This window comes from Opisthocomus hoazin, chromosome 4 (assembly GCF_030867145.1).
Source record: "Opisthocomus hoazin isolate bOpiHoa1 chromosome 4, bOpiHoa1.hap1, whole genome shotgun sequence".
Lineage (NCBI taxonomy): Eukaryota > Metazoa > Chordata > Aves > Opisthocomiformes > Opisthocomidae > Opisthocomus > Opisthocomus hoazin.
In genome coordinates, this window is record NC_134417.1 from 67,846,739 (window position 1) to 67,873,395 (window position 26,657).

The 26,657-nt window shown below is 37.0% G+C and overlaps 1 protein-coding gene across 1 annotated transcript in view; it reads right to left on the reverse strand.

The window, feature by feature from the left end:
- The window catches only part of VPS50 (VPS50 subunit of EARP/GARPII complex), a 96,971-nt gene that overhangs the window by 15,580 nt on the left and 54,734 nt on the right, over positions 1–26,657 (reverse strand). Inside the window, exons 18-22 of the mRNA XM_075419332.1 lie at positions 25,870–26,046; positions 19,331–19,449; positions 17,702–17,808; positions 9,785–9,906; positions 5,803–5,883 (exon numbers count right to left, since the gene is read on the reverse strand). Coding sequence (XP_075275447.1) covers positions 5,803–5,883; positions 9,785–9,906; positions 17,702–17,808; positions 19,331–19,449; positions 25,870–26,046 — 606 coding nt within the window. The remainder of the gene's footprint in view (positions 1–5,802; positions 5,884–9,784; positions 9,907–17,701; positions 17,809–19,330; positions 19,450–25,869; positions 26,047–26,657) is intronic.

The window sequence follows — 26,657 nt, forward strand, 5'->3', positions numbered from 1 at the left end:
TGCAGCTGTGCGGAGAGGGACCTGGGTGTCCTGGTGGACGACAGGTTAACCATGAGCCAGCAGTGTGCCCTGGCTGCCAAGAAAGCCAATGGGATCCTGGGGTGCATCAAGAAGAGTGTGGCCAGCAGTACGAGGGAGGTTCTCCTTCCCATCTACACTGCCCTGGTGAGGCCCCATCTGGAGTACTCTGTCCAGTTCTGGGCTCCCCAGTTCAAGAAAGATGAAGAGCTACTGGAGAGAGTCCAGCGGAGGGCTACAAGGATGATGAGGGGACTGGAGCATCTCCCCTACGAGGAGAGGGTGAGGGAGCTGGGCTTGTTCAGCCTGAAGAAGAGAAGGCTGCGAGGGGACCTAATAAATGCTTATAAATATCTGAAGGGTAGGTGTCAGGAGGATGAGGCCAAGCTCTTTTCAGTGGTGCCCAGTGACAGGACAAGGGGCAATGGGCACAAACTGAGGCACACGAAGTTCCGTCTGAATGTGAGGAAGAACTTCTTCCCTCTGAGGGTGACGGAGCACTGGAACAGGCTGCCCAGGGAGGCTGTGGAGTTTCCTTCTCTGGAGATATTCAAGACCCGCCTGGACAAGGTCCTGTGCAGCCTGCTGTAGGTGACCCTGCTTTGGCAGGAGGGTTGGACTAGATGACCCACAGAGGTCCCTTCCAACCCCTACCATTCTGTGATTCTGTGATTCTGTGACAAGCAATTCATACAACACCTTAAACATTGTCATTACGTATGTTGCACAAATCTTTTCAAAGAGAGGAAGAAAAACACCCCACAAATTGCCTTTTTTTCCTTCAGCCTTTTTTCTTTTGTTTTCTTTGAAGGAACAGGAGACCAAGCAAGTATTGTAAAAGTTGCAGATATTATGTTTGGTCAAACAAAACCTCATCAAGAATCACAGCCCACAGCTAATATCTCAGTGAGGAGCTCAGCTATGCCTTTGAGGAGCAGCATCCTGTACTGGGCACTACCATGTCAAGTAACAAATTCCACACCCCTGACTTGCCAGAGCTTACCACTATGCCAAACCAGGACACAACAGGGTACATGTCCACACTAAGCAATGCAGGACTGTGCTCTGATCTTCTAAGTAAAACGGAATCATTTGTTTCCACAGGTGGGACTAGCATAACTGAACTGTACCGTTCCACAGCATCAAAGGGTCAAAGCCAAGATGGGTTGGAAAGTCAGGCATGAAAAAAATTGTTCCTTCCATTATTCCCTATCTTATGTGTACAGCTAAAAGAAAAAAAAAGAAAAAAAAAAAAAATCTACATTTTCCATCTCTGCATCATCAATCTCTAGCCTACTGTCTCTGCTAAAAGATATATACTTTATGGGGAAAGAGCCCAAAAGCTAAAGACAGAATCTACAATACATTAACCAACAGTTCTTTACACCAGTGATTCTTCCCATCTACTCTTCTATACATTACATTGCAATGCTTATATACTTTACCACTTATATACTTTACCACAGTGATTTATTTTCTACTGGTGTATGGCACAGTAACTCTAACAAACTTCATTCTAAATCTCAGTTTTACGTGAGCAAGCCAGTTTGCAATGAAATATTTATGAGTATTCCAAGGTTATTTGCCCCCCAAAATCTCGCTTTTGGAAGCAGCAATATCACTCAAGTCAGCTATTTGCATACACAGGACATTCACAAACAACATCTAGGTAATGGTAGCACCATGACTAAGTTACATTGTGTGAAGATAAGAAAGCTGCTTAGGGACAGATAAAGCAAGGAATCAGAAGTAGGAATTTATCTTCCAAATCACCAGTTATCATAGCACACATCAATCTGATTGATGCCTTGTACCTACTTGGGGGCTTGGTCTCAGTGGACTAATATGAACATCATTACTGCTGCAAAAACACATTCCTCTTAGAAATGATGAACACAAGGACCAAATGCACATAGGTATCTCTACACATCTCACTCAGGGGAACCGTCAGTGAGGAGACGTAGGCAGCTCAGAAACGGGCGCTTGCTTCAATGTATTTGGCTTAATCAAAACCCCACCTCAGTATTACAGCGAGGCTGAAACAATAGCACTTCTTCCTCTCCTTTTCACTCTTCTCCTTCTGTGTCTTCCGTTTAAGACATCCTGCTGGTATGAATGAAACACAGCTTGTAGAGTGCCGTTTCTGGAGGATCCAAATTATTAGCTCCGAAGCTGCTGCACGGCAGAAATCTGTACTGAAGCTATTTTGTACTAGCTGTGGAAATGTCTGAATATGAAGTTCACATACACATATAAAATTCAGTACAACGTATCCAAACAAAGATTTGAAAGTCATATTGTTCTCTTACATCTCAGAAATGAAAATGCACACTGATCTGCTTCAACACAAATACTCAAAGTGCTTGTATTTTTTTACACTTTTGAGTTAGCCTACAAGTATTTCCTTCAGGCAAAGACAAGTAGCTTAGACACAGAAAACTGGTTACTCAATCACCTTAAGCTCCCAGCACACTTCCACATAACTTACTATAAGAAAACAAACAGTTTCACTAATTGGAGGCCCCTTCATTTTTAACTAAACTTCTTTCATTTATATATCAAAAGAAATTGCAGACCATACTCAGATCAGTACCAATACTAGCAGTGCAGAGCTGGACAAAACCTCACCCTTGGTATATTTATAACAGATTGAAATAGGAAGCATATTTAAAGCAGTAGTGCCTAACGAACATGCTTGCTCAGCCTTGTAAAGAGTTAAGTCTCTTCATCATTGTCATTTTGATTACATGACACAAAACATCCAAATAAAACAAAAAAAAACAAGTTACAAATACGTTTTTGTACCACAAATACAAGGAGGAGGGGAACTTTTACTTCCAACTGAAGTGATGGGGTTTGGTGGTTATTGTTTGCATTTGGTTTTTTTTACCATAATGTGTATTATTGTATCAGTGTAGAAGCAGCATACAGACAGTAAATAATATGTATCACATCTGAGGTGTCACATTATTGCCCTGTGGTGAAGTCAACACGACTGAACACATGTTCATATCTCAGATATTTTCTGTTCACAGTCTAAAACATTAATCTAAACTGCAGTGGACTTGCTGCAGTTTATGAAGTACAGTTGGCTTTGCTACGAAGGATTAGATTGCGAAAGAGCAGACAAGTGCTTCAGCTACAGTTGAGTACTGCTTAGAGCGGACAAGGACCCTCCAGCAGAAGCAGGAGGCATCTGATGCCTAAGAAGGGATGCAGGGAAGAGAGATGCTGCAGCCTTTTTTGCTCAGTGGCCATGAGTCAGAAACCCAGCTCTCTGTCTCGGTGGTCCAGATGAAAACCAGGATAGTACTTCTTCTCAAGTATGGTTAGTATACGGTAAGTACAGTATATATTAAAAGCACAGACACTGCTTGCACTGTAATAATAGGGAAGTATAAACTTAAAATACAGCAGCTCCATAAGGAGCTATGGGGAATGCCTCCAATTGACCTCCACACTCTTCATGCTGAAGATGCTACAAAGATGCAAGAAAGAATGCTAAGTGCAGCTTGGCTTTACCTTGACAAAAGTAGAATCCCTTTTCCTTCACAAAGGAAGCTTAAAATGCAGCAGAAAAATAATAAAAGTAGTATCCTAAAAAGGTATCTGATATAAACTAGATTGAATTAATTCAATCCCAAACAGAAACTACAGAAAGTCTACCAAAGGCTGGAGGAGATGGCCTCCAAACCCTCTAATTATTCCTGTAACTCCTGACAATAGAGTATATAGGCCTTCATCCACTTGGTATCTCAAAACAGGAATGGACAAAGTCCAAGAGGAAAGCTAGAAATGATCCAGTCTAAATTACTAAAGAGTCTTGACACAGATCATAGAGCTCAACCTTCACATGCACAGACAGATTAGAGGAACTATTCTGATCTGCATACAATTCTGGCAGAACCTTAGTCATAGACTCAGAACTATCAGATTCAGACTATCTTCATGAAAATAAAATACTGAGAGATGCTGCCATCAGGAACTGAAATGCAACAGAAATATTAGCCCTTAATAAAGTTACCATGAACAGAAGACAATGCAAAAAACCCAAAATTCCCAACAGGCCACGAGACCAAACCGCATAACAAACAGGAATATTTTCAGAAAGCAATTCACAATAATCTAAGATAAGAGAGGAGAATTTTGAGAGCAGTGCAGAACAGTCCACAGAATCATGAGAAATACCCGTTTTACGACATAGTAAAGATTAATCTCAACTTTCACAAACTCTTAAAAAAAAGCAAACAATAAAAATATCCAGAATACTTTTTCTTCCTCATGAATCAGTAAGTGAAATATTTCCATTTATAGTACAAGACCAGCATAAATTCATAAGATATAATAAACCTCAAGGAATGCCTTTACGTTTATAGCAGTTAGCTAAGATTTCTTCCTGCTTTCACATCTTACCTGGAACATAGCTATTCATTTCAATCAACATTAACATTGTCTGTAACAGCACTGTTAAATGACTGAGGAAGAAAAAGAAGTGCTGTTATTTGCTCTTAGAAATTTTTTTTTAAACATTATTTTGACTGGTAAAAAAAATTAAAGGCTGTAAAGCACTGTCAGGAACTGTGACTACAGACAGAGTAAGTTTAAAATATTCATTCCATAACTTGCCATTTTTACACAATCTTTAACAGATTCTTTTGCAAGATCTTACTAGAATTAATTTTTCTTTCTGAATACACTGACTCTGAGACAAATATCAATATAAGTAATCTTTTTCTGTTTTCTAGAGGCCTGGGGTTATTAGTTATCTTATGCTCCCTCTACTGACTCTATAAGAAATGGCCCCAAAACCCTTTAAGAAGCTTCTCTGAAAGAACAATTCAGATTTGATATAATACTTGAAGGAATTAAAAAGGTATAAAGTACAATTCTGTGGAGTGCCAAATCCTTGTGAAAGTCAGAGCAGAGCATCTGTCTTCTACATTTTTCTAAGGCAGAAGTCTTAGAAAATAAATCCTTCCTGCAGCATTCATGGTATTAATTACCATACAAGCCATTTATGATACTCTTAAGAAATATCTTCATGCTTCAAGGGTTCTATATTTAGATGGAAAAAAAAAATCTTCAAATTTCAATTTTTGCATAGTTCTTAGCAATATTTCTTCTCTGCTGCTCAGTTAAATCCACAAAATCTACCTGAAGTCTGCTGTTTATCCTTCGTAATGTGATGTGAAGGACAGTAATCTACTACCAGTGTGACATGAGCACCATCTTTACTTTTCATATTTTCCAAAATAACTCATGAAGTGGGCAGTGCAATATAATCTACAAAATACATCAGGGAAAAGTTCCCCACAGTTCAGAAATCACTTCACGAAGGACTTCGTATACTACTTCTATTATCTTGTAAGATGAATGACCTTTAGGATGGCTTACTGTTTTGCTGCTGTTCTACTGAAGAAAAATGAGTCTTCTATGGTGTGGCTTTGGGGTTTTTTTTTTCCATAAAACTTCTCATTTAATAAGAATAACATTGGAATGTATGTCTCCATTACATGAACCATAATACATTATAAGATTTAAACACATAATCTTGTTGTTACATCTAGCTAAAGCTATTAAACTAGTTTTATTGTATATTAGAAACAAGTGATTTCATACAATAATAATATCTACATCACAATACGCTACGAAACTAAGCCTTTGTCACTACAGACACAGCATATGAAGAGAGATAAAAATCAGAAAGCCACGATGAAATACAATTCCTAGATTTCCTACGTGGACCTCTATTCCACTGAGCATTAACAAAATCCAGGTACTTACCAAATCAATCAGACTCTCCTGGATTCTGTTCAGTGTGGTGCGTAATCTGCTGCTACTGAGGCCTAGCCCTGTTGATTCAAACTGGAAGAAATGTATTCTATTTAAACTGGGAAACAAAAACCTACTGGTTTAAACTTTACAGTGATACAGCAAAACTTCAGTTTGTAAACACTAGCTACAATTTACTTACATTAAAGTTTTAGTACATAATCGCAACCATACAAAATGAAAACAAAATCAACAGAGGTCACAGCACTCAACACTGCACTGGTGTGACAAATGATCCGAGTACCTTTCATGAAGATGACAGCTTCTATTCACACCAGCAAACAACCAGTATCCTTTATTGTTGTAATACTGCATTTGGGCGTGGGACTCTAGATTTCCCCATTTGGGAGACCTGCCCAAAATGGCGCACCATGATGGCCCCATCTATGTCACACCCAAGACAAATGGTCTTGACTTCTCTCTCAAGCTATAAAATTTCTTATAATTCCTTATTAAATATCTAACTTGCATATGTAAAATTATATCCATTGATCTTTATAAAACAGTCATTATTACTTTATGCTTATAAAGATCTACCCGAGAAATGTGTCATGTTCATGTTCACGGCTCAGATGTATTATGGGGTAGATGTTCAGCTGGGATAAATCAATATAGCTACACTGATTTCTTGGTAAATGCAACAAATTACACCAGTTGAGGGCCTGACTCGATGTGCATAATTATTGTAGCTACTGATCTTCTACTTTCAGTTCAAAACAAAACAAACCCTAACTAACACAACAAAGGAAGTGGAAATAGGACAGCTAAGAAATACACATTTATGTCAAGAATCTGGAAGTATCTGAACACAGTTCTGGTATGTGATTCACACCAAAAGGCAATTTACTGAGCAATATTTAGAGCACTGTTGTACACTGTATTATTAGACTTCCTTTCAGTGCACTAAATCAGAAAAGGAAGTGTTCGAGTTCATGTCATCTCCTCCACTCCTTTGAAATCCAAACCAGTATAATTTAGGTCCCCATTTACTGCCTGTAACATTTCTGATCGAAGACATCCATCTGCCCCAGTGCTCCTATATATTCAATGAAAATTTACATCCGAGCTGAATTCCCACTGGAAGTACACTCTGCTGAAATCTAGAACCTGATCTAGGAGACATAAATCACTATCCCAGTGTCCATATTTGATAAAGAGAAGTGTTCACACCTTTGTTTTTCTGCAGGTGAATTAAGCTTTTTTACAAATATCATTTATATTTTTCTTCACATTTTTACTGTAGAAGTATCAGGTCTGAACTGCCTTTGATTTTGCAAGTATATGGGTGAAAAAGTAAACCTTTCTTGCCTTTGAGAAACACAAACCCTTAATTCTCCAGATTATCTTTTTTCCCCTCCTTAAGTCATATAGCAGTTTTTCAAGATATGGCCATAAGGACTGAAAATTCAAGACTGGCTATTCACCCCGTTAAGGCAAGAACAAAAAGAATACCCTGCTTAAAGAGCAAAAATACATATATATTAAAAAAAAAATGTATTTGGAAGTTTTAGCCATTAAATTTCACTTCAAGAATTTTGCACCTGCACCATCAAAACTACGCACAACATATTCTGTCACTAATCCTTTCTTTCTGCCTTTCAATTACCAACTTTCAATAGCTATCAGTAACTTTCACTTACTTCTATAATGATACATTTCTTTCTAAAAAATGGCAGTTCCATATTTGAAACATATAAATAAAAAGGAATGTAAAACCAAAATTAGATTTCCATTAAACCATTACATACCAAGGACTCCAGATTTATCAGGCAACCAGTCACAGCCTGAAGTCAGAACTGTGCACCTGCATGTATGAGGGGAAAAAACCCCAACCAACCAACCAACAATCAAAAAAACCCCCAAAAGATTGTTGCTCAGGATTTTTCCACAAGCACAGAACCTTATGACTTCACATAGAACATGTCCCTCATCAGTATAACTGCTTTGCTTCATGGACGTTTTTGCTATTTCTATATGCAAAATGGTAAATATTTAAATTCCACAAATTGATGACCTACTAAGGTTAGTAAGCAAAGCATTAGACAATTTACAGAATACTTATACTCATCACCAATTCTACACAACCCCGTATAGTTAAAAAAAACCCAAACCTGTTTTCCATAAGAATGGCCATTGGTTTACAAATTATTATAATGTCGTGCCAAAAAAAATTAAAACTCACCTCAGATTTATTCTGCTAAGAAAAGATTATTCTGTGGCATGTTCATGAATGTCTTACACTTCATTGAACAGATATTTGATATAGGCAATTTCTTTTAATATCATGTTAGGTTGCTCCAAAATTTGAGACAAGGAGGAAAGGCTGCCTTAACTTGCACCCCAGAAATTAAAACGGTTTTAGAAGAGCAATTCTGGTTACAACAGTGTGCTACTTTTGGCAGTGAAGAAAGCCAAATACTGACTATATAAGATAAACATTCTAAAGAGTTCTGGGAAGAGCAATGACTTAGCATCATGACCAGACACAGCAGTCAACATGTATATTTTAAATCCTTGGTTTTCACTGAACTGGCACTGAACTCTGTACAATTAATCACTCTTCTTATGCGTGCACTAACTCACATATACAACATAAACACAATACTCACAAAGAATTCCAGTCATTTAAGGAAGTTCAATTACCAGCATACTTTTAAGAGTCTCATTTGATGCTATATTGTAAATAAAAATACTTAAAACAGTAACACTCTCAGTGGTCTAAATCACATACCATCACCCATTTCTACTTTCTAAAGGTTGACAAACACTAAGGGGAGTGAGGCCATTTAAGCAGCCTTACAAGAGGGTTTATTACATTCATAGACCGTTTGTAAGCATTATGCTTCCCATGGAAAATCATCTGTCAAAAGAAAAATTAGACACACTACAAAAACATCATACTTTTACCACCCATCTGCTATAATGTTTACCTGCCCAGCACTGTGCTGTTCTCTGTTAGAAGCAGAGAGTGAGGAACTTGGTATGGGCTTTAAAAACACAAAATGTGAGGTACAAAAATATAAAAAGAAATGCAACACAATGTGAATACCAGAGCAGCTAAGTCAATGGAAATCAATTATCTTAACAAAAAACAAAAACAAAAAAACCTTCTAAACACAAACAAATTGCAAATACATTTGTTCTGCCAAAGAGAACAGCTCAAAACCATTTAGAACCATATGCTGAGTACGAAAATCCATTACAATTTGCCAACATATGATGATGAATTTGGAACCCCACAACATTATTACTTGTGGAGTAATGTGGGGCCAGGAGAGGAGAAAATTGTTTTTACACGCAGCTTTTCACAAATGCTTTAAGATAATCTGTTGAAAGTTGATCTATGTTATGTAAAGACACCGCCAGCAAGCATTTATTTCAGCTACAAGATCACTCCAAAACAATCTGTTTTCATTAATGCAATTCATTTGACAGAAGAATACTAGATTTGAAAAAGTGCATTTCATATTTCTTAAACCTGAGTTACTACTTCATGGCCCCCTTCACCTCTTCCTTTTGCTACTCTTATCTAAGTTAGAGAAATGAATATAGGAAAATTAAATCAACTCATAGTCTCTCAGGCTCCAAACCACCACCCTGCTTCTGCAGACTGCTCCTTTGATCCCCACTTTCTGCCACTACTTTTAGGCATTTCATGTTGTCTTTCCTCCCTTTCAAAATACTGCTGGAAAAAGAGTACAGAATCTATTTTGAACATAATAGGATTCATGTCCCAGTGATAATGATGCTCCTAGTGCTTACTCCCCTTACTGCTGATCTAATCAGCCTTTTCTTACTCCTGCATTCAAATCCACTCTGTTGCCATTAATTTTTCTAGAGATTACGTATTAGGTAGTATTTTACCTAAAGAGATCTCTGCATTCTCATTCTGTGTGTACATTAATACTCGGAAATGAATAATATTTCTACCCACCGTGTCATTTCGGCCAAAAAATGTATAGACTGCATACAGATAGTAATCGAAGAGCTGGGACATGAAGTGGATCACATCAAATGCAATTGGTTTCAGAATATTCATCATCTGCATGTATTTCCCTTAAAAATTAAATACAGAAGATCAGTTTCCTCAGTATAAGTGCTACAACGACAGTGCTGAGTTTGACAGACTCAAAACCAGCTTTACAAAGTTTATTATTTAGCCTTGAATACTGATTAAGAACAACTTAGTAATATTTTAGAGACTGGGATGTTTAAAAATAAAGCTAAATATGATGACTAAGACACCACAAATGCCTCAAGACTTCTCCAAATGTGGATGTTCATCCATATCAAAATGTCTTGAACCGTTCTTGGCCTTCTGGTACCAAATTCAAAATACAGAACTTTCTGGATCCTCTACAAGTTTCAGCTTCGTTTAGCCAAAAAATAATAATCCCTTAAAGTAGTCTCTAGCAAATAATATCTAGAGCCACTGAAGATTTCATGCATTTGTGTGTGTTTCTATATGCACATACATACATTCTACAGTAATAGAAATACTTCTATTTTTCAAGCAATAGAAAAGCACAGTATAAAAATGATATGCCCAAGATTGGGTTTCATCCAACAATTCTGGGAATGATGTGTTTCACATCAGCAACATAGCATTTCCTGCTCTCCTTCCTTTTTATCCATGGGTAAGCAACCCATATGGTCTTGTTTCATGTTTCAAATGTTTCTAGAGGGTCAGACTGAGAGCAAAGGAGGGTGCCGGGACTCTGGCACATCCAGGAAGAAGAATAATTCCTTCTCTTCCTCCCTGTTCTCTGTTGTTGTGCATTTGACTTGGGAAAATAAAAATTTAAGACATTTTAAAAAACCTCAGGACCTTCATCTATATGTCAGCTGAGTCAAACTGATCATAGGATTTGGACTCAGAAATAAATTTTTCCCTACAGGTCTAGCTCACAGGGCCTACAGCTTTTAGTTATTTTGTCTTCCTGCATAGGGCATGGCTCTTCTCATCGAGCCATACAAGAAGCATACTTAATGAAAACCCCAAAATTGCAGATACCTTACATTTCCTGCTGGCTAGCTCAAAAACGACATACTGCTTGCCCTCTTAGCATCTTAAAAACACAAAGAATATATAATAAACTTTGGGTTATTATAGTAACAGACAGCAATTTTTGAACCAAAACATAAATGCAGTCCACCCAGCATGCAGGATACAGCAGATCATTTAACAAATTGTCATATTCCAGACGTTCTGACGCCACAGGTTGGAAAAAATTACATGAGGGTGCTACAATAATTTCTTTTTCCTGTAGTCATTGACACTGTGTTTCAAGTTAATGCTGTGACGAGCAAAGTAATTTACTAGTTGATACAGAAAATGTTGTTTTATGCAGAGAAACTGAGTAACAAAAACCAAAATTAGCTGTTACTATCAGAAAGAGTTATTTGAATTTTTTTAAGCAACTACTGTGTAGGTCAGTAAAGATAACATTAATTTGACAAATACATGATATAGCTACGTACATGGTAAAATGATATAGCAGTATGGTAAGATTCAAGCAATAACCTGACATTGCTGCTTTCCACGTTTCTATCTTAAGACTCCCTGCTTGAATCCTACACATCCGTGTCCCAGTTTGCTCACACACACAAGCATGTATTTTGTTATTTTTGGAGATTTGACACAGGTTGCAGTATTTAACATCTGGCAGCTTAGCCCAATTGTTAAGTCTATGCTTAATTGTCCATGTTTTGATCTACAGCATTATGAACAAACTGAAAAGCAGACTTAAAAAATTCTGTGTGTCTTCCAAAAGGGAAGACCAAATGCAGTAAATTCTAGCACAGCCCAGTGCAGAAATTTTTGGATATTTGGGAAAGGATGGTACCTTAATCAAAGCAGCTGTCACCTCCAGAGGTGCTATCAGAATATTCTGTATTGCCACAGGCTGATTTTTTCCACTTACTCTGTGATAAACACATTTCTAAACTTGCCTGCAACCCATACATGATATAAGTGTGATGTGTCACATTCTGGACAGTTAGATTTCCAAGTATCTGTGCAGCTGGCATGAACATTCAAGGTAATCTTTCGGGCAGTATCCTATGCTTTTCCAAAGGGCTATACACTGTACGTCGCCCAAGTACTGTCCCTATAAAAATCTTCTGATGCCAAGAACATTTCTCTATTACTACATCACTCAGCATCTTAACACAACAAGTGTTCCAAGAACATTTCCTCCTAGTTGCTCTTACAGGATGCCAACTTTTAACTTCTATACATTGCTACATAGTTGCACTAAAGTTCCAATTTTGGGTGAAAAGGGGGTATATGAGAATGGTTCCAAACGGCACTAACAGCCCAAGCCCATGCCATGCTAGAAACTTCCAGAAATACTTGAAAAAACTGTTTAGAGTTTTAACAACTCAATGTAGCTTGACTCTCTAGAGGCTCTCTGTTAATAGCTAAAACTGCTGAACATTTGCCAGGTTTCTTTTGAAGTATTATTTCCAACTCTTCTTTCGTCCTTAAAGAAAGTAAATAGAGAGTACACTCTATCAGACTAATCTATCTCAAACTGATCACTAAAACCAAAAAGGTAAATAACTACACAACCTCCCGAATAACACATATTTGCGTTTTAGTATATCTATGGTCATTTGTAAAAACATTTCCTAGGAAGCCTCACAATTCCAAATACGCAGCTTCCTACGACATGCATTAGGAGCTAAAATGCCACTTTGAAGGAAAAAGTGAAAAGCCCATTGTAACAATACCATTTGGAAGACTGTATGATTTAGGGTTTTTTAACTCCCATGAGGTTCTATGCTATGTGACCAATCACTTACCTTCAGCTACAAGATTTCTGCTGTGAGATTTGTCATCACCATTATTATTTTCATAAAAGTTAATGGGTTTTAAACCAAGAAAAATCTAAGAGTTTCCAAAAACAATTCACAACAAAAGCAAATATGAGGCAAAACCAAGGCATTAAAAAACCCCAACCTGAGAAATAGTTTAATGGGTTCTTCTTGCGCCAGAATGGTATTAATTAAAATAAGAAATCACCCAAGTGATGTATAAACGGCACAGTCATTAATTTTTCTTGTTGACAAATAGAACCTAGGTCAAAATATTCCATGCAGATTTAATAAAGGTTCATTCTTCCTTTACAATTTAAGTGAACATGCAATGGCTTGACAGGAAAAAATTCACCTTATAAACTAACCTAATGGTTACTTTGTACTGGAAACACAGAAATAATTACCTGGATTATAAACTTGAGGGAAAACCAGATAAAGTGAACTGTTCACTTGAAAATCAAATTAAACTAAATTATAGCAGCTCTCACTTCAGTTATACACAGCAACTCACTTATGTAGTTTATACATATTAAGCTACACTTTGTTTATACATCTAGGCTCCATACAAATCACACAGCACACAGAAATCATTCAAAATGGGTTACGGGCACTGTTACAGTCATTCAGTGAGTACTACTACTCGCATAACATCCCTTCCTAAAAAGGGAGGCAACAGTTACTGTTACATGATTGAAGATTTTAAATCTGCATCTTCATCTCACTCCAGACTTTGCTTCTTAAATCTAGTTTCCTTTATGGTTTGTTTTCAACTAAGGGCAGGGAGCTGATCTAGATCTGCCAAAAGTTATGCCGATGCAATATACAGGAGGCAAGGATATCAGTGACAAAATGTAGCAGGGACAAAAACTGATTGAATACTCACATTACTGCTACCAAAACAAATGTTTCTTAAAATAAAGTCTTATTTTCAAGGAATAGAACTTTAAAGAGTACAGGCTTTCTGTATATAGGACATATCTATAGTGTCCCCTGTACTACTTTAGGCTCCTGCTTATTTTTTGAGGCGCCATATCGCTGGTCTTGCATACACAATTCATTTTGTCCAACTTTATCTAAAAACTAGACCCTTAGCCTCACTGGCTGCCTAGATCTCCTGTACAGAGGGCAAGCAGCTCCAGAAGAAAAGTGCAAAGATACCTATGCAATCACATGCAGGCAAAGATGTCCAGGACAGCCAATAAACTCTGTCATCTCCTGGAGCTACCTACAGTTCTCCATTGATAATGACGGGATCCTAGACAACCACCTCAGTTACAGTCCTTGAAATTAGCATTAAGTACGATGCCACTTTCCTCGCCAAAAATCTGACACAGTGTGAGACAAACTGGAGCCTTTCATGGCATTAGCAGAGACTGCTGTTAAAAGACAGGCATGCTTCTTGGCATTCCCGTCTGCAGGGGGATAATCCAGGGGACCAAACCTGGATCTCCTACAATCTAGCGTCACACCCAGCCAAAACTGCCCGGCATCAATGTGCTTGCCTTCATGTTATATAGGGAAGGTCCAAGAGACAAGAGGGGAGACAAGAAGGGAAGAAAAACTAGTACATCAGCTAGTCTGGCTAAATGGTGGTATCTTATTTGTTTCTTGTTTCTGTAGCCATTAAACCTTAGTTAAAGAAATGTGTCTGATGCCCCTGGGGATGCTGTCTGGAAGAGTGAATGAAATATTTGTACACTAGGGCCAAAAGTCATTACAAAAGATGAGGGCATTTTCAGCTTCTGTGGCAGAGGTGTAATATGCAGTTTATGTCTAACAGAAACAGTGCCAAATAAATCCTGATTCATTTATGGTATCAAATGGTAGGTATTCCTCAAAAAAAGATACAAATTAAGGTGAAAGTGAGGCAGGGTCACTGCATGTTAGAAACATGAGAAACTGCAAAGAAACTAGAAGGAAAGAATGACTAGGACAAGGACAAAGGGAAAAAACAGACCTGTTCACTCAGGAAGTTACATTAAGAGCTGTAAGTACCAAAAGTCTTTCCAAAACTACATTTTCTAAAGTTGGTAAAAATCAGGAGTTTCTGATCCAATTACAGCAGCGTAACAAAAGCAAACCAAACTGGGGGGACGTGACAGGACAGAAACTGTAGACAAACAAGACTTCTAGTTTGCCTTGGTTTTCAATGGGGACAATGACACTGGACGAAAAGTGAGGAGAAGGGGAACAGGGTGACTAATAGAACTGAACTGGCCACTTTCAGCCACCCCGAGAATGAACTGCAAAAGACCTTTAAACATCAAGCTACAGGAGCGAAAGAATCAAGACATAGTAAAATATGGCCATGAAATCACTGGTCTGGTAATGAGGGTAATAACCTGTACGTGCAATAAGCAGTCAAGGCATGTACTGCTATGACTGAAAAAGAGCAAATAAAAACATATTGAAGAAGAGGTAAAACAATAATCCAAGCAACTATTGATTCACTGCTTTAATCTGTAGGATGCAGGACTTCAGATCAAGTTTTGAAGAAAGTATGAAAGTGACAGAAGCAGAAAGACGGAGGCAAAATTAAGATATAGTCAAAGTACTAATTTAACAGTATTGCACAGTAAACAAACGAAGATAGAGGTTTTTTTAAATGAGTACGGTTTTAATGAAAGAGAAGACAGAATGGAGTGTGTTGAAAAGGGAGGTATCTGGAAAAGCTGCTAGTGGAGATCCCAGCAACTGGCCTCTTCTTTAGTATTTTCATTAATGACTCTGGCACAAAAATAAGAGTGTGATAATGGAAAAATAAGGAGGTACCATCAAAACAGAAAAGGACTGACATAATGTACAGGAGTAACTGGAGGACCTTGATGACTGCTGTAATAAAAATTGGATTAAATTCAGTAGTACAAAGTGTAAAGCCACACGTTTGGGGACCAATTAATTAAAAATATGCATCTTTCTACTATAAGCTAGCAGCTCATCACTTGGAAAAAACTGGGAAAGTATAGGACCTGCTGGCTGTACAAGCTCATTACAGACGGACTGAACTGCCAGTACACGGAAGCTGTGAGAAATCCAAAGTGGTACAAAAGGGAGGCAACTTGTGACTAGGATGCTGCAATACAACAGTGACACAATGCAATGAGATCTCATCCAAAGTGCTGCACATGATTTTGCTAAATCTATTACAAGAGCAGAAAAAGAACTGGTGAGAAAATAGGGGACTTAAGTTTCTGGTGGATAAATACAGAGGATACTAAAAAGCCTGGCATATTTAGTTTAGCAAATCAAAGACTGAGAAGAAATAGGATTGCCTTCTGTACAAAAGCAGGGTGGTATGCATCAAAGAACAAGATGATCTGTTAAACCTCAAAGTTTATTTTGGCATAAGATCAAGTTGGCAGAAAATAGGGGGTAATTTTTTTTTTCTTCTTTTAACCATGAAGCTGATAAGGCTTGTGGAATAGAATTCCTATTACATAGAATGGTGGGAACAAAACAGAAGTATTCTTAAGCTGGAGCTCAAAACAAGCATATTTACAGGCAGTACTAAATGACATCTTCCTGTAGCAGGGACTGTAGGAGGTCCCTTTCCAACTCCGTGTTCCAAATAACTCTATTATCAGTCATTACAGAATAGCAGAAATACTAAAAATTAAATGTAATTCCATAACAGGGAAAAAAAACATATAGACGAACTTCGGAAATAATGTTTAAGTTCGTGGTTATGGACAGAATCCACAAATATAACGACTCCTTATGTAAAATTGGAAATCTAGAACTACGGCTCCACCTACTCTTACACTGTGTTAGGGCAGAGGCTGGGGGAAGACAGAGTGGTTTGCATGAAAGTGCCATGTGTGATTTCTAGATTCAATCTTAACTTTTCTTAGAGCAAAACCTTATTCTAGAAAGTAGAAAACAAATCGCTCCAACCTAACTCACAGATCAATGCCAGAAAAGTTATGACAGAACAATTGCAATTCTTATTTCAGATCTATATTGTAGATGCTTCAAGAGGAAAAAAAAAAATGGAAAAAAAGGTTTAGAAAACCGACTTCTGATTTATATGCTGCCCTTTAAGATAGCAAAACGTCCTAACTAGATGTTGGAGTAGTCTCTTAAAACAGCTTACTCTGAAGTACCACAATCATTTCCAAGCACATAAACATTGAAGACAAACCTCATTAATATAACATGCACAGAATTCCTCTCTCTTCTGCCTAACCTGATAAATATAGCTAGTTACTTGCCATTCTCTATAAATAAAATGAAAGTCAGTAGCTGAAAATTGCTATTGTACAATTATCTAGATAATCAAATGGAAGTCACGATCACAAAAAAATCAATCCCATTATACCTAGAACTGGAGGAGAGTGTTTTCATTGAAAATTTTTGGCTGGAAACAACTTACAGAAGTCATCTAGTGTAACCTCCTGCTCAGAGAGCAAGTCTAAAGAGATGAGATTGCTCAGGGGCTTGTCCAGTTGTGTCTTGATCACCTCCAAGGACAGCGATTCCCTAAACTCCCCAGGAATTACTACGATGCATTCCAATTACTGAAATTCCCAGTATTGGAGGGTACTTTTCTTCTAGTTGTCTACCTTGTAGTAAGAAGAGTTATTCTAGATGTGAGAATTTGAGTAATGAAAGGGCAAAAACACCCCAATCTTTAAGTCCTTACTTTTGTAACTATACTGCTTTAAAATGAAGCATTTAATCCACCAGGACACATCAGCAAAATAAAACATTAATCTATTTCCTTCATAACTCCGCTGTTTTTATGCATTCAGTATTTTAGACAAATAAATCCACCATTAGTAGTTAAAATCATGGTATGTATGCAGATTAATTTTCACAGTAAAAATAACTCACAAGATATAACCAAATTTGTCTATTTAATTTAAAAATATTTTGGTTTAGTGCTTTATTTCTATTTTATTAACTTTCTCGAGCTCAACTAGGTATATTTTTAAAAGCCTTATAAATTCATTTAACATATTTTCTATAATCCATAAGTTTGCGTTAAAATCAAAACACATGTATAAAAAACTACAATTGTTCTACGTACCAACAAGCCTTATTACATTCAGCGTAGTGTTTGTTAGGATAGGTGCATTCACTTTATTGAGGTTATAATCTGATTTCTTTCTGCTCTTCAGAGTTTCTCGAGAAACACTTTAAAGAAAGCAAAACAAAATACACCAAATGTGACTGCCTATTATACTCCAAGACATACACATAAAAATTAGTGGAAAAGAAATCCTTCCTCCCCCACTTCTTTCACATGACAGTATGTCTTCCAGTGCAGTATTTTATTTCTGCCAAAGCATAACTCAGTTAGGACTCTAACATTTACAGAGAGAAGCCTGGCCTAATTTACATAAAATTGTGCTAAAGAAGGGAGTTTCAGAGTTACAGTTCAAGACTTAAGTTCTGCAGGCCTCTGTCTGGCCTCAGCAATCATTTTAACCACTCTGACTCCAGTTCATAGTTTATTAAGTAAAGAAAATGGAAACAACCAAAGTCACAACAAAACAGTGGCAGACTAGTAAACTACAGCTGAAAATGGAAACAATTTTGAGGAAGATAAAACTAAAAGGATATTAAATTTTTCATAAATTGTAGTCCCACAAGAAGCAGGGAGTTGGACTTGATGATCCTTATGGATCCCTTCCAACTTGAGATATTCTATGCTTCTGTAAGAGAAACCTTCTGCCAGCTGCCATACTTCAAAACAATCTTCTTCCAAAAATTCATAATGCTTCAACTTCACAGCACAAACCTATGGACAGTGACGGTGGTTTGCTCCAATTCAGTAATTTTTACCTGTATCTTCATCACTTCTTTGAGAAAAAGTAGTTTATGTGACGTATGATTCTGAAATCATGCCAACAATATTTTATTCTAAGGACTTATCTTGTAAAGAAAAAAAAAAAATTCCTCTGACCCAAGTTATGGCTTTCTAGTTCTCCTGCAATCCTCTACATACACATAATGTCAGCTTGCTTCACAAAGTCTGAAGGGACATCTAAGTGGCACGGTGTGCTAAGCAGTAATTTGTATTTCAGATCCTTCTAAAGGCTACAGAGTTGGCTTTTATTTATATGAACATGCATAAATAAAATATTTTATATATATTCACCAAAATTTAATATGTATGTTCATGTATATATATGTGTGTGTCTCTCCTTCTCATTATATATATTCTTAAAGAAAAAGAAATTTTAAAATTCCAAACATCGCTTTCAAGCTACGGAACAATTTTTTTTTTTTTTTTTTTTAATCTGTAAATGTTTACTTTTGTTCCACAAAAAACAGAAGCCCAAGCCTCAAGCCATTTGCAAACAACTGCTTCTGACACAACAGAAATTATAAGTATGCACAACAGCAGTTGTAGAAGACCCTTCAGTTAACATCTAACGTTTGCTAATCAGTTTTCCACTACCTGCTTCAGAGACCCTTTATCCTCCTTCAAAATCCTGCTTTCCAAAGTTTCTTTCTGCAATAATGATGAGAAGTTTAACGTTCCTCCCCCTTCCAGAGATCGAAGTGCTGAGCCTTTCTAACTGTGCAGGTAGCATAAAGATTATTTGATTATTATTCCATTGTCGTAGAGTGTAGATTAAACAGAAAATGAACTAATTAGAGTACTGAGACAAAAAGCATGTAAATGAGACTAAGGACTCAGTCTACTCACCTTTTCACAGGGGCATCTCCTGTCTGCTCATCCACATAATCTCTTTTCAACTCTTCAGGAACATCACTGTCACTATCGTACTCTTGATATGCACTTTTTTCTTGTTCATCTGATTCGTACTGTTAGGAAAAAAAAAAAAGAAAAGAAAAAGAGAATAAATTTACTGCCATTATTTTCCAAATAATATTGTCACTCATTTAACGTAGCCTTTTGGTCACTTCTTGGCTTCTTGACTTTTACCTTGATCAGGATACACATAACTTCGCTTGTTGAAAGGCTGCTGACAATGTTCATGAAAAATGTAGCAGGCAAATTATACAAAGCCATTTGTCAGTGCATTTCTAAATAAACTTCTACTCTCAGATGTTGAGTAAATATTTGCACCATCCTATTCCTCCAAGCTACTGATTTTTTTTTGCTTTCTTGTTGCTGTATCAAGTACCCACAGATCTGAGCTTTTATTAATTGCTTTACAATCTGAAAAAACAGTAATAAAACCTCAAAACGTATCCATATGGTGGCAATTAACCAAAAAAAAACTGGTACCATGTAATCCTCAACTATTAATGCACGAAGGACTAAATTGTTGCTTCACAAAAATACTCACATTGTACACATTTATTTAAGAAAAACAACACAAAAAAACCCAACTTGCAGTTGTTCGTAAAATTGATTTTAGCACACTCAAAAAGACATTTCTACTAGAGTCTTTCAACCATTTAACCTGCCAGAAGCCAACGAGATTTTGACTAAGCACAAACATTTCAAGAAAACAATAAGCAGTCAATTGCTGCTACAAAAATATAAGTATTTCTCATGGCTACTATTATCATGTAATGTTTTTTCCTTACTAATTTTTCTGTACTTATTTTCTTCAACTGTATGCTGTTCCGTCTACATCAACAGCAAGAGTAGCTTTATATACATTTATCTGTTTTATGCTTATAAACTTTGCACTGTACATGGAACAAACAAAAACTGCAGAGCAAGCAAGGAACAGGATTCTGCAACCGAAACTTATCTACCTTTCCTCACAGAGGAGAAAAACTGCAACAAAACCCAAAACCACAGTGTGCTGTAATTCTAAGCAACACCCTAATGATATAACTCAACTGTATCAGTGAAATAAACCAGTGCAGGCTAGATTAGAAGTATTTTCTTTTTTTTCCCTCCTTGCTTTCTCAGAAGACTTCATTAGGTGTTTGGGGCACGCTTGGATTTATTTGCATGTGCTGGTTCTTGGCTTTGTTCTGAAACATACAGTACCCTTTATCTAGTTAAAGTCACAAGACCCTGCTATTTGAAATATTTATCTAATTATCAGTGAAACAATTGCTCTCTGATGGAATCTCATGCACCATTTACTTCATTTGCCACAAATGCCACAAATTATTCTAGAATATCCCTATGAAAAATGTGAATGTATACGTAAATTAACCATATATACCTGCCTTGAGATGCGCCTTCTTATACTGAGGAACAACATTTGATGTTAATTGCATCTTTTGAAAAATAAGAAGCTTAAGTAGTTACAGACAACTACTGCCTCCCAACACTCAGCTGCATTTTTAATTTTTTGAAACTGTTTCACTCTGTTCAATTGTTGAACTGCATTTCAAAGATCGCAAAAGAATTATTTGCAATTCAAGGATGGAAGATTGGAGCCTAACAAGCGATGTCTGGAAAAAAAGAGCAACACCGGCTACAGCACACATAATACAATATAGGATTTCCATGGCAGATGTATTATTATTGCTAAAGTATGAGTTATGTGGAGAAATACTATTCACACAGATAATCAATGCTTTTTATAATGATGAAGCCACATACACATATTAAAAGTGTACAACTGGGATTTTTAATTTAAAAAAAAAAACACCTGAAATTTGCAATCTTTTTTTCACTCCAATTAAAAGCAGGATTTAAAGTCAATTTCTTTTTCAAGTGTTCTAGGTTGCTCTGTAATATAGGTGCTTTAGACACTTCATTAATAATGAAATTAATTCTTTCATAAGGCGAATTTCTTAACTCAGAAAAGATTAAAGGAAAACAAATACTTGATGCTCTGTGATAGAATCCTTTTTCCTGAATACCTACGCAACTATCCCAACATTAAGCTTATATCAGGCTCCAGAATGCACTTGCACTTGAAGAGAGATCACAACACTTTTCTCTTCAGCTTCTCCTTAACATATACACTGCTCTGAAGCAAGTCAATAATAACACACACGACAAAGACAGTCTGTTTCCACGATCCTCAAGAAATGCCACGGTTTTAAAGGATACAACCGCTCTCCAGAAAGGACAACCAAGAAAGATACACTAACATAATGCCAGTGTCTCAATCATCTAAAACGCACCCAAGAAATACATTTTTTCAGTCGTGCATGGCAGTTCCTGGCCCCAGCCCCAAGCTATGGAGGTTTTCAAAGCCTAGCACTATGAAAACAGCATATTATAAAAGCAGGAAGCCCACAGTACAAACAAATTCAAAGCAAAACCAGCTCAGATAGAAAAAAGAATGTAGTATGAGACATAGACTTAAGAGAAATGTTCTGATTATTAGGATTCCCAGGCAAAATTTCTGCCTTGTGAACACTTCAGACAAAGGAAAGCTATAATGAAAGCAGCTCAGTTTATTTCAAAAATGAGCTGAGGTCAGGCTTGATTAAGGACAAAGAGAGTCATAGTTTAACTAACTTGGCTGGAACATTAGCATGGAGAATTACCACCACTTATTATGCATTAATATACAACAAATGACATGCTGATTTAATTAAAATCCAGTGTTAGTAAAAAGATAAATTGACTACAAATTCTTAAATACAATTCATATTGATATATGGACCTGACAAATGACATATTAACTGTCTTAACATCATAGATAAGTAGAATTTTGAGAAATTTTTTACATGGAAAAATACTTTGTTAAGTCTCCTCAACCTAATGCTATTAATGAGCTGGGAAAGTTATTTTATGAGATAAAAATCTCTGCATGTTCAAGTATGCAGTAACTCACTCACAACTATTAAATAGTGACCTCAACCTGAAGAGACCTTATAAATCCATTTCGAGTATGCACAGTCCGCAGCAAAATTTTAAAGTGCTAAAAGGAATTCAGATTCTTGTAGCAATAATCGATTCACATGTCTTTTAGCAATCAGCCCAAACAAACCCACACGACAGTGGTAAGATTCGTCAAAGTTGAAGAGTGTTGCAAAACTAAGTTAACTGTGTGGCCACAAAGCTATTTTTGGGAGCTACAGAAAAGGGACATAAAGCATCTCACCGAAGCTCAAGATACAAAGCTGAGGTGACAAGATCCAGAAGTCTGTTTCCAGTTGTCCAGAACTGCAACAACTGAGAGGTTAAAAAGACTCTGAAATTCTCAAAAGAAATTCTGATGGCTCTTACCATCCTACAGATCATTTGACAAGTAAATTAATTGCTTCTGTCCTTCTCCTGCCATTTCTTGGAAGTATCTGGAAACATGCCTGCATTCTGTGGAAACAAAATTTTGCAACCTCCACCTGAAATCATTTCAATTTTAAGTGCCAAAACATGCCTCCACCTTAACTGGTCAGTCAAGCAACTGAAACATAAAACCTTTGTAGAAATTTTATCCCACATTACCTAAGCCAGTTATTTCTATGTAAAGGATACCCGAATAGGTGTAACTGGTTTTTTTTCCTTCTATGTGTCAGCACTTTGGAACAGCTGGTAACGAAGAGAGGAGAAAAAATATGAAAAGGGAAGCTAGGATGGTCACCTGTAGAGTATTGTCACTTAGGTCACAGGAAACCTTGGTTCTAATACCAGCCAGGTTAGATGTCCTGTTCAATGTCTGAAAATTTAATTAACCCATCCTGTGTCTCAATTCTCTGTGTCAATATGCATAATACCTCCCTTGCTCACAAAGATTTTGGAAAGGATTTTATCCCTCAAATAACTGAGTTAACAGCCAAATACACTGATGAAAACCAAGTGTGTGCCTTCTTAGCATTGTTGAACACCCTCGTCTGCACTCTCAGTACAATTCTTCAGGTTTGCTTAACATCTTTCAATATTAAAAGCAGTCAGTTCCCATTTTCCAATGCACTAAACTCCAGTTACTATATGGAATAAAACCTGTTCGCATACAGCGCTGCTAGAACCATGTCAAATAAAGGAAATATTCACCACAACCGATTTCCACAAGGAGGGAAGAAAGATCAAAAGCACCATCCTCCATAATCAATTTTAAATTACATTGAGCAAACTGAAACTTAATTTTACCTTTTAGTTAAAAAAAAAGTTAGTTCCACACACTATTCCTAAGTTCTCCAAACACCACCACATTTAAGGTTAAAAAAACCTAATTTATAATATGAATGACTGTAAACCTAATCTATGTTTCACAAGAAAAATGCATAATAAATCATATAACTGGTACTTCACTTTTTCCACACAGAACATTCTGTCCCTCTGGTGTCAAAGCAAAGCCAAAATTCATTACCGTTCTTCACCAGGCACAAAATCAGATTTTACCAATTTGAAATATATTAAGATTTCACTAATAAAGAACATTAAATTCGCACACAGCTTTGAATAAGCGGACAGTGCAGCCAGCCTTGAAAGTCCCCGACAATGTGCAAGCCTACCAAATGAAACACTGTTCAGAATCAAAAGACAGGGAAACCACAACGTGGACTTTGCTACACGTGTAACACATCAGCCTACTGCTAATTCACGGCATCATGACTGCCCTTAGCCTGCTTCACCAAAACCACAGCCTGGCACTGCTGAAGGGGCGAGGCAGTCGCGCTCAGCCCCACCAGAGAAGACATTTGGCATCCTGACAGGGATTTACCAGAACCCCATCTCCACCACAGTGCTTGCAGCTATAGCAGCACCTACGTGCAAAGCATGAGTCAATCCTTTACTAACAAACTAATGCTTACTAAGTAATCCTAAATAGCTTCAGCTCTGGCTGAGATTAAGCCTCACGCACCTTCAAAAAAATAGACAGCCGTGAACAATCAATATGAAAACAGTAACCTTTACATACAGAGATTTCTACCAGTGACTAGAGACAAATTCAGAATAAAAAGACATTTCTACCCAGGATGATTAGGTGGTTGAATTTATCAACTCCCTGTGGTAATAAGGCAACAAAGATAACAAAGAACTTCCTAAAGAACGATATTACTCCATTACAGTAAAGAACATGGTTCTGGGGTGGGGGTGGCTTATTTGCCATTTTCTCAGGAGGATTCTGAAACAGAGGAAAGCCATCCCACACATTTACGTCTTGTAACTGACGCAGGTAACAAAGTGTCCCAGTAAGACTTGCAGGGTGGATTACCTCTCACAAACCCACAGTGTCTCTGCTAACCACCACCAGAAGCGGGATGCTGTAAGAGAATCACCACTGGTCTCACGAGAATTCCTGTGTAACTATCACTGCATGCAGAGTTTGTACTCGAAACACTATTTGTACAGAAAGTCAAAGCTTTTTTTTTTTTTTTTTTCCTCTCGCTTTTAAGCTCTATTACTTCTCTGAATAGGTTCATCACTGGAGAAACTGAAGACAGAAGAGGGTATTACTAACAGCGGTCTGCCTGGCAGCAGTAGGACCCTTCAGGCTGACAAAGGTCAACGAACAGTACTTCCAACATATGTATCAGTATTTTCTACCTAATTTTTTTCATCAAATGTTTTCATGATTACAGAAGCAAAAGCTTAGTGCAGAGGAAGTAGGAAGTCAATGCCATCAACTGCTTTGCAACTGAAGTTCCACGGGAAAAGCAAGATGAAGCGGAAAACCAGAAAGCCATTAGTGTGACAAGCTGCATTAACTAACCTTCAACAAAAAAACTAAATCCAACCTTATCACAAAAAAAGCCCAAGAAAACATTATTCAAAGGGATAAACAAGAGCAAAAGCTTCAATAAAAATATGCTAATATAGCATTTAAGAGAACGGTACTAAGTTTTAAAGCAAAACATGTTTGACCACTGCTAGATTTTGACAGAAAGTTGTTTAGTTTTGTAGTAGATCTCACAAGTGTCCTGAGCACTTAAATTACAACTAAAAACTACTGAACAAACATCAGATAATCCACGGCAAATCACACTGGTGTGAACAAATACAAAAGAAGGAGCAACCCACAATGATTCTTTCCTAATAAGTCAGAAAGCCAGTCCTAAAATGACAAAATTACTTCCACAAAGAAAGCTAACTTAAACCCCTGGAAAAATAATAAAGTGGAATCTGTACTGCTAGCCTTCAGGAACGCTTCACTTCAGTGGAAAAAAACAAAAATATCGATCCACTGAAAAACAAACTGAACTTTAAACAGGATGTCTGGCTTTCTGGCAGTGTTAAAAACAAAGCGACCTACCTAATTAAAGGAGTAAAGTGGCTTGAGATTTTACAATACTGCAGTTAACTGATCCTTGTACTACGACATTTTGCCATCATTGATAAAAAAAACAAATCATCATTCACTGAGAGCAAGATTTGCTTTGCTGTTTTTTTTTTTCTGAAAGACTCCATACCCCATTAGAAGCTAACACATCTTCTGTCTCATCATCTTTGCTGTCAGCCTGAATTTCAAATGGGTTTCCTCCATTACAGTACTGCTCAAATAATGTTTCTGTTGTTGAAATTGCTGAAGCAGGCTGCTTACTAGGTGACACAGATGGGGAACGTGACTGCTCCATGAACTTAAATTCCTATTAAAAGAAATAAAGTACAATTTTAATCACCAACAAGACAGTTTCAGTATTATTATGACTCCAGTTCCATAAAACCAGAGCATAACAACAAACTCGTGAACCATTAACCTGATACAAAAACTTTTAGCCAAAGCTTGTTGCTTATTTCTACATGCTTTTCAGGCTGGCTCAAGTTAACCTTGAAACTGGCAATCTTCTACCGCTCGTCTTTCTAATTTTAGCAGGTTTTGGCTATGACGTGCAATATATCTCCTGTATTCTGAAAGTATTCGCTGTCTAAAAACTGGGTGAAAACCAAATGGATTTTTTATTTCACAGAAATTAGGAGATAAAACAAGGCCTAAATTCTACCCAAAGATGAAGGTTTTTGTCCTTGTTTGTTTTTTAACACAAGTTAACTAGTAATTTCGTAAAGCTGAGATTTTTTTCTTAGCATTTTCTTTTTAAATAGTTCTTCTCAAAATTTATTACTTTTCAAACCCATTGCATTGCACATGAAGTTGAGTGAGTGCACAGACACTTGCAAATATATGGACTGGAATAGGGCACATAAGGTATGATTTTAGACTTATTTTTCTAAAAACCTTGACTCATCTCTGTTGACATAT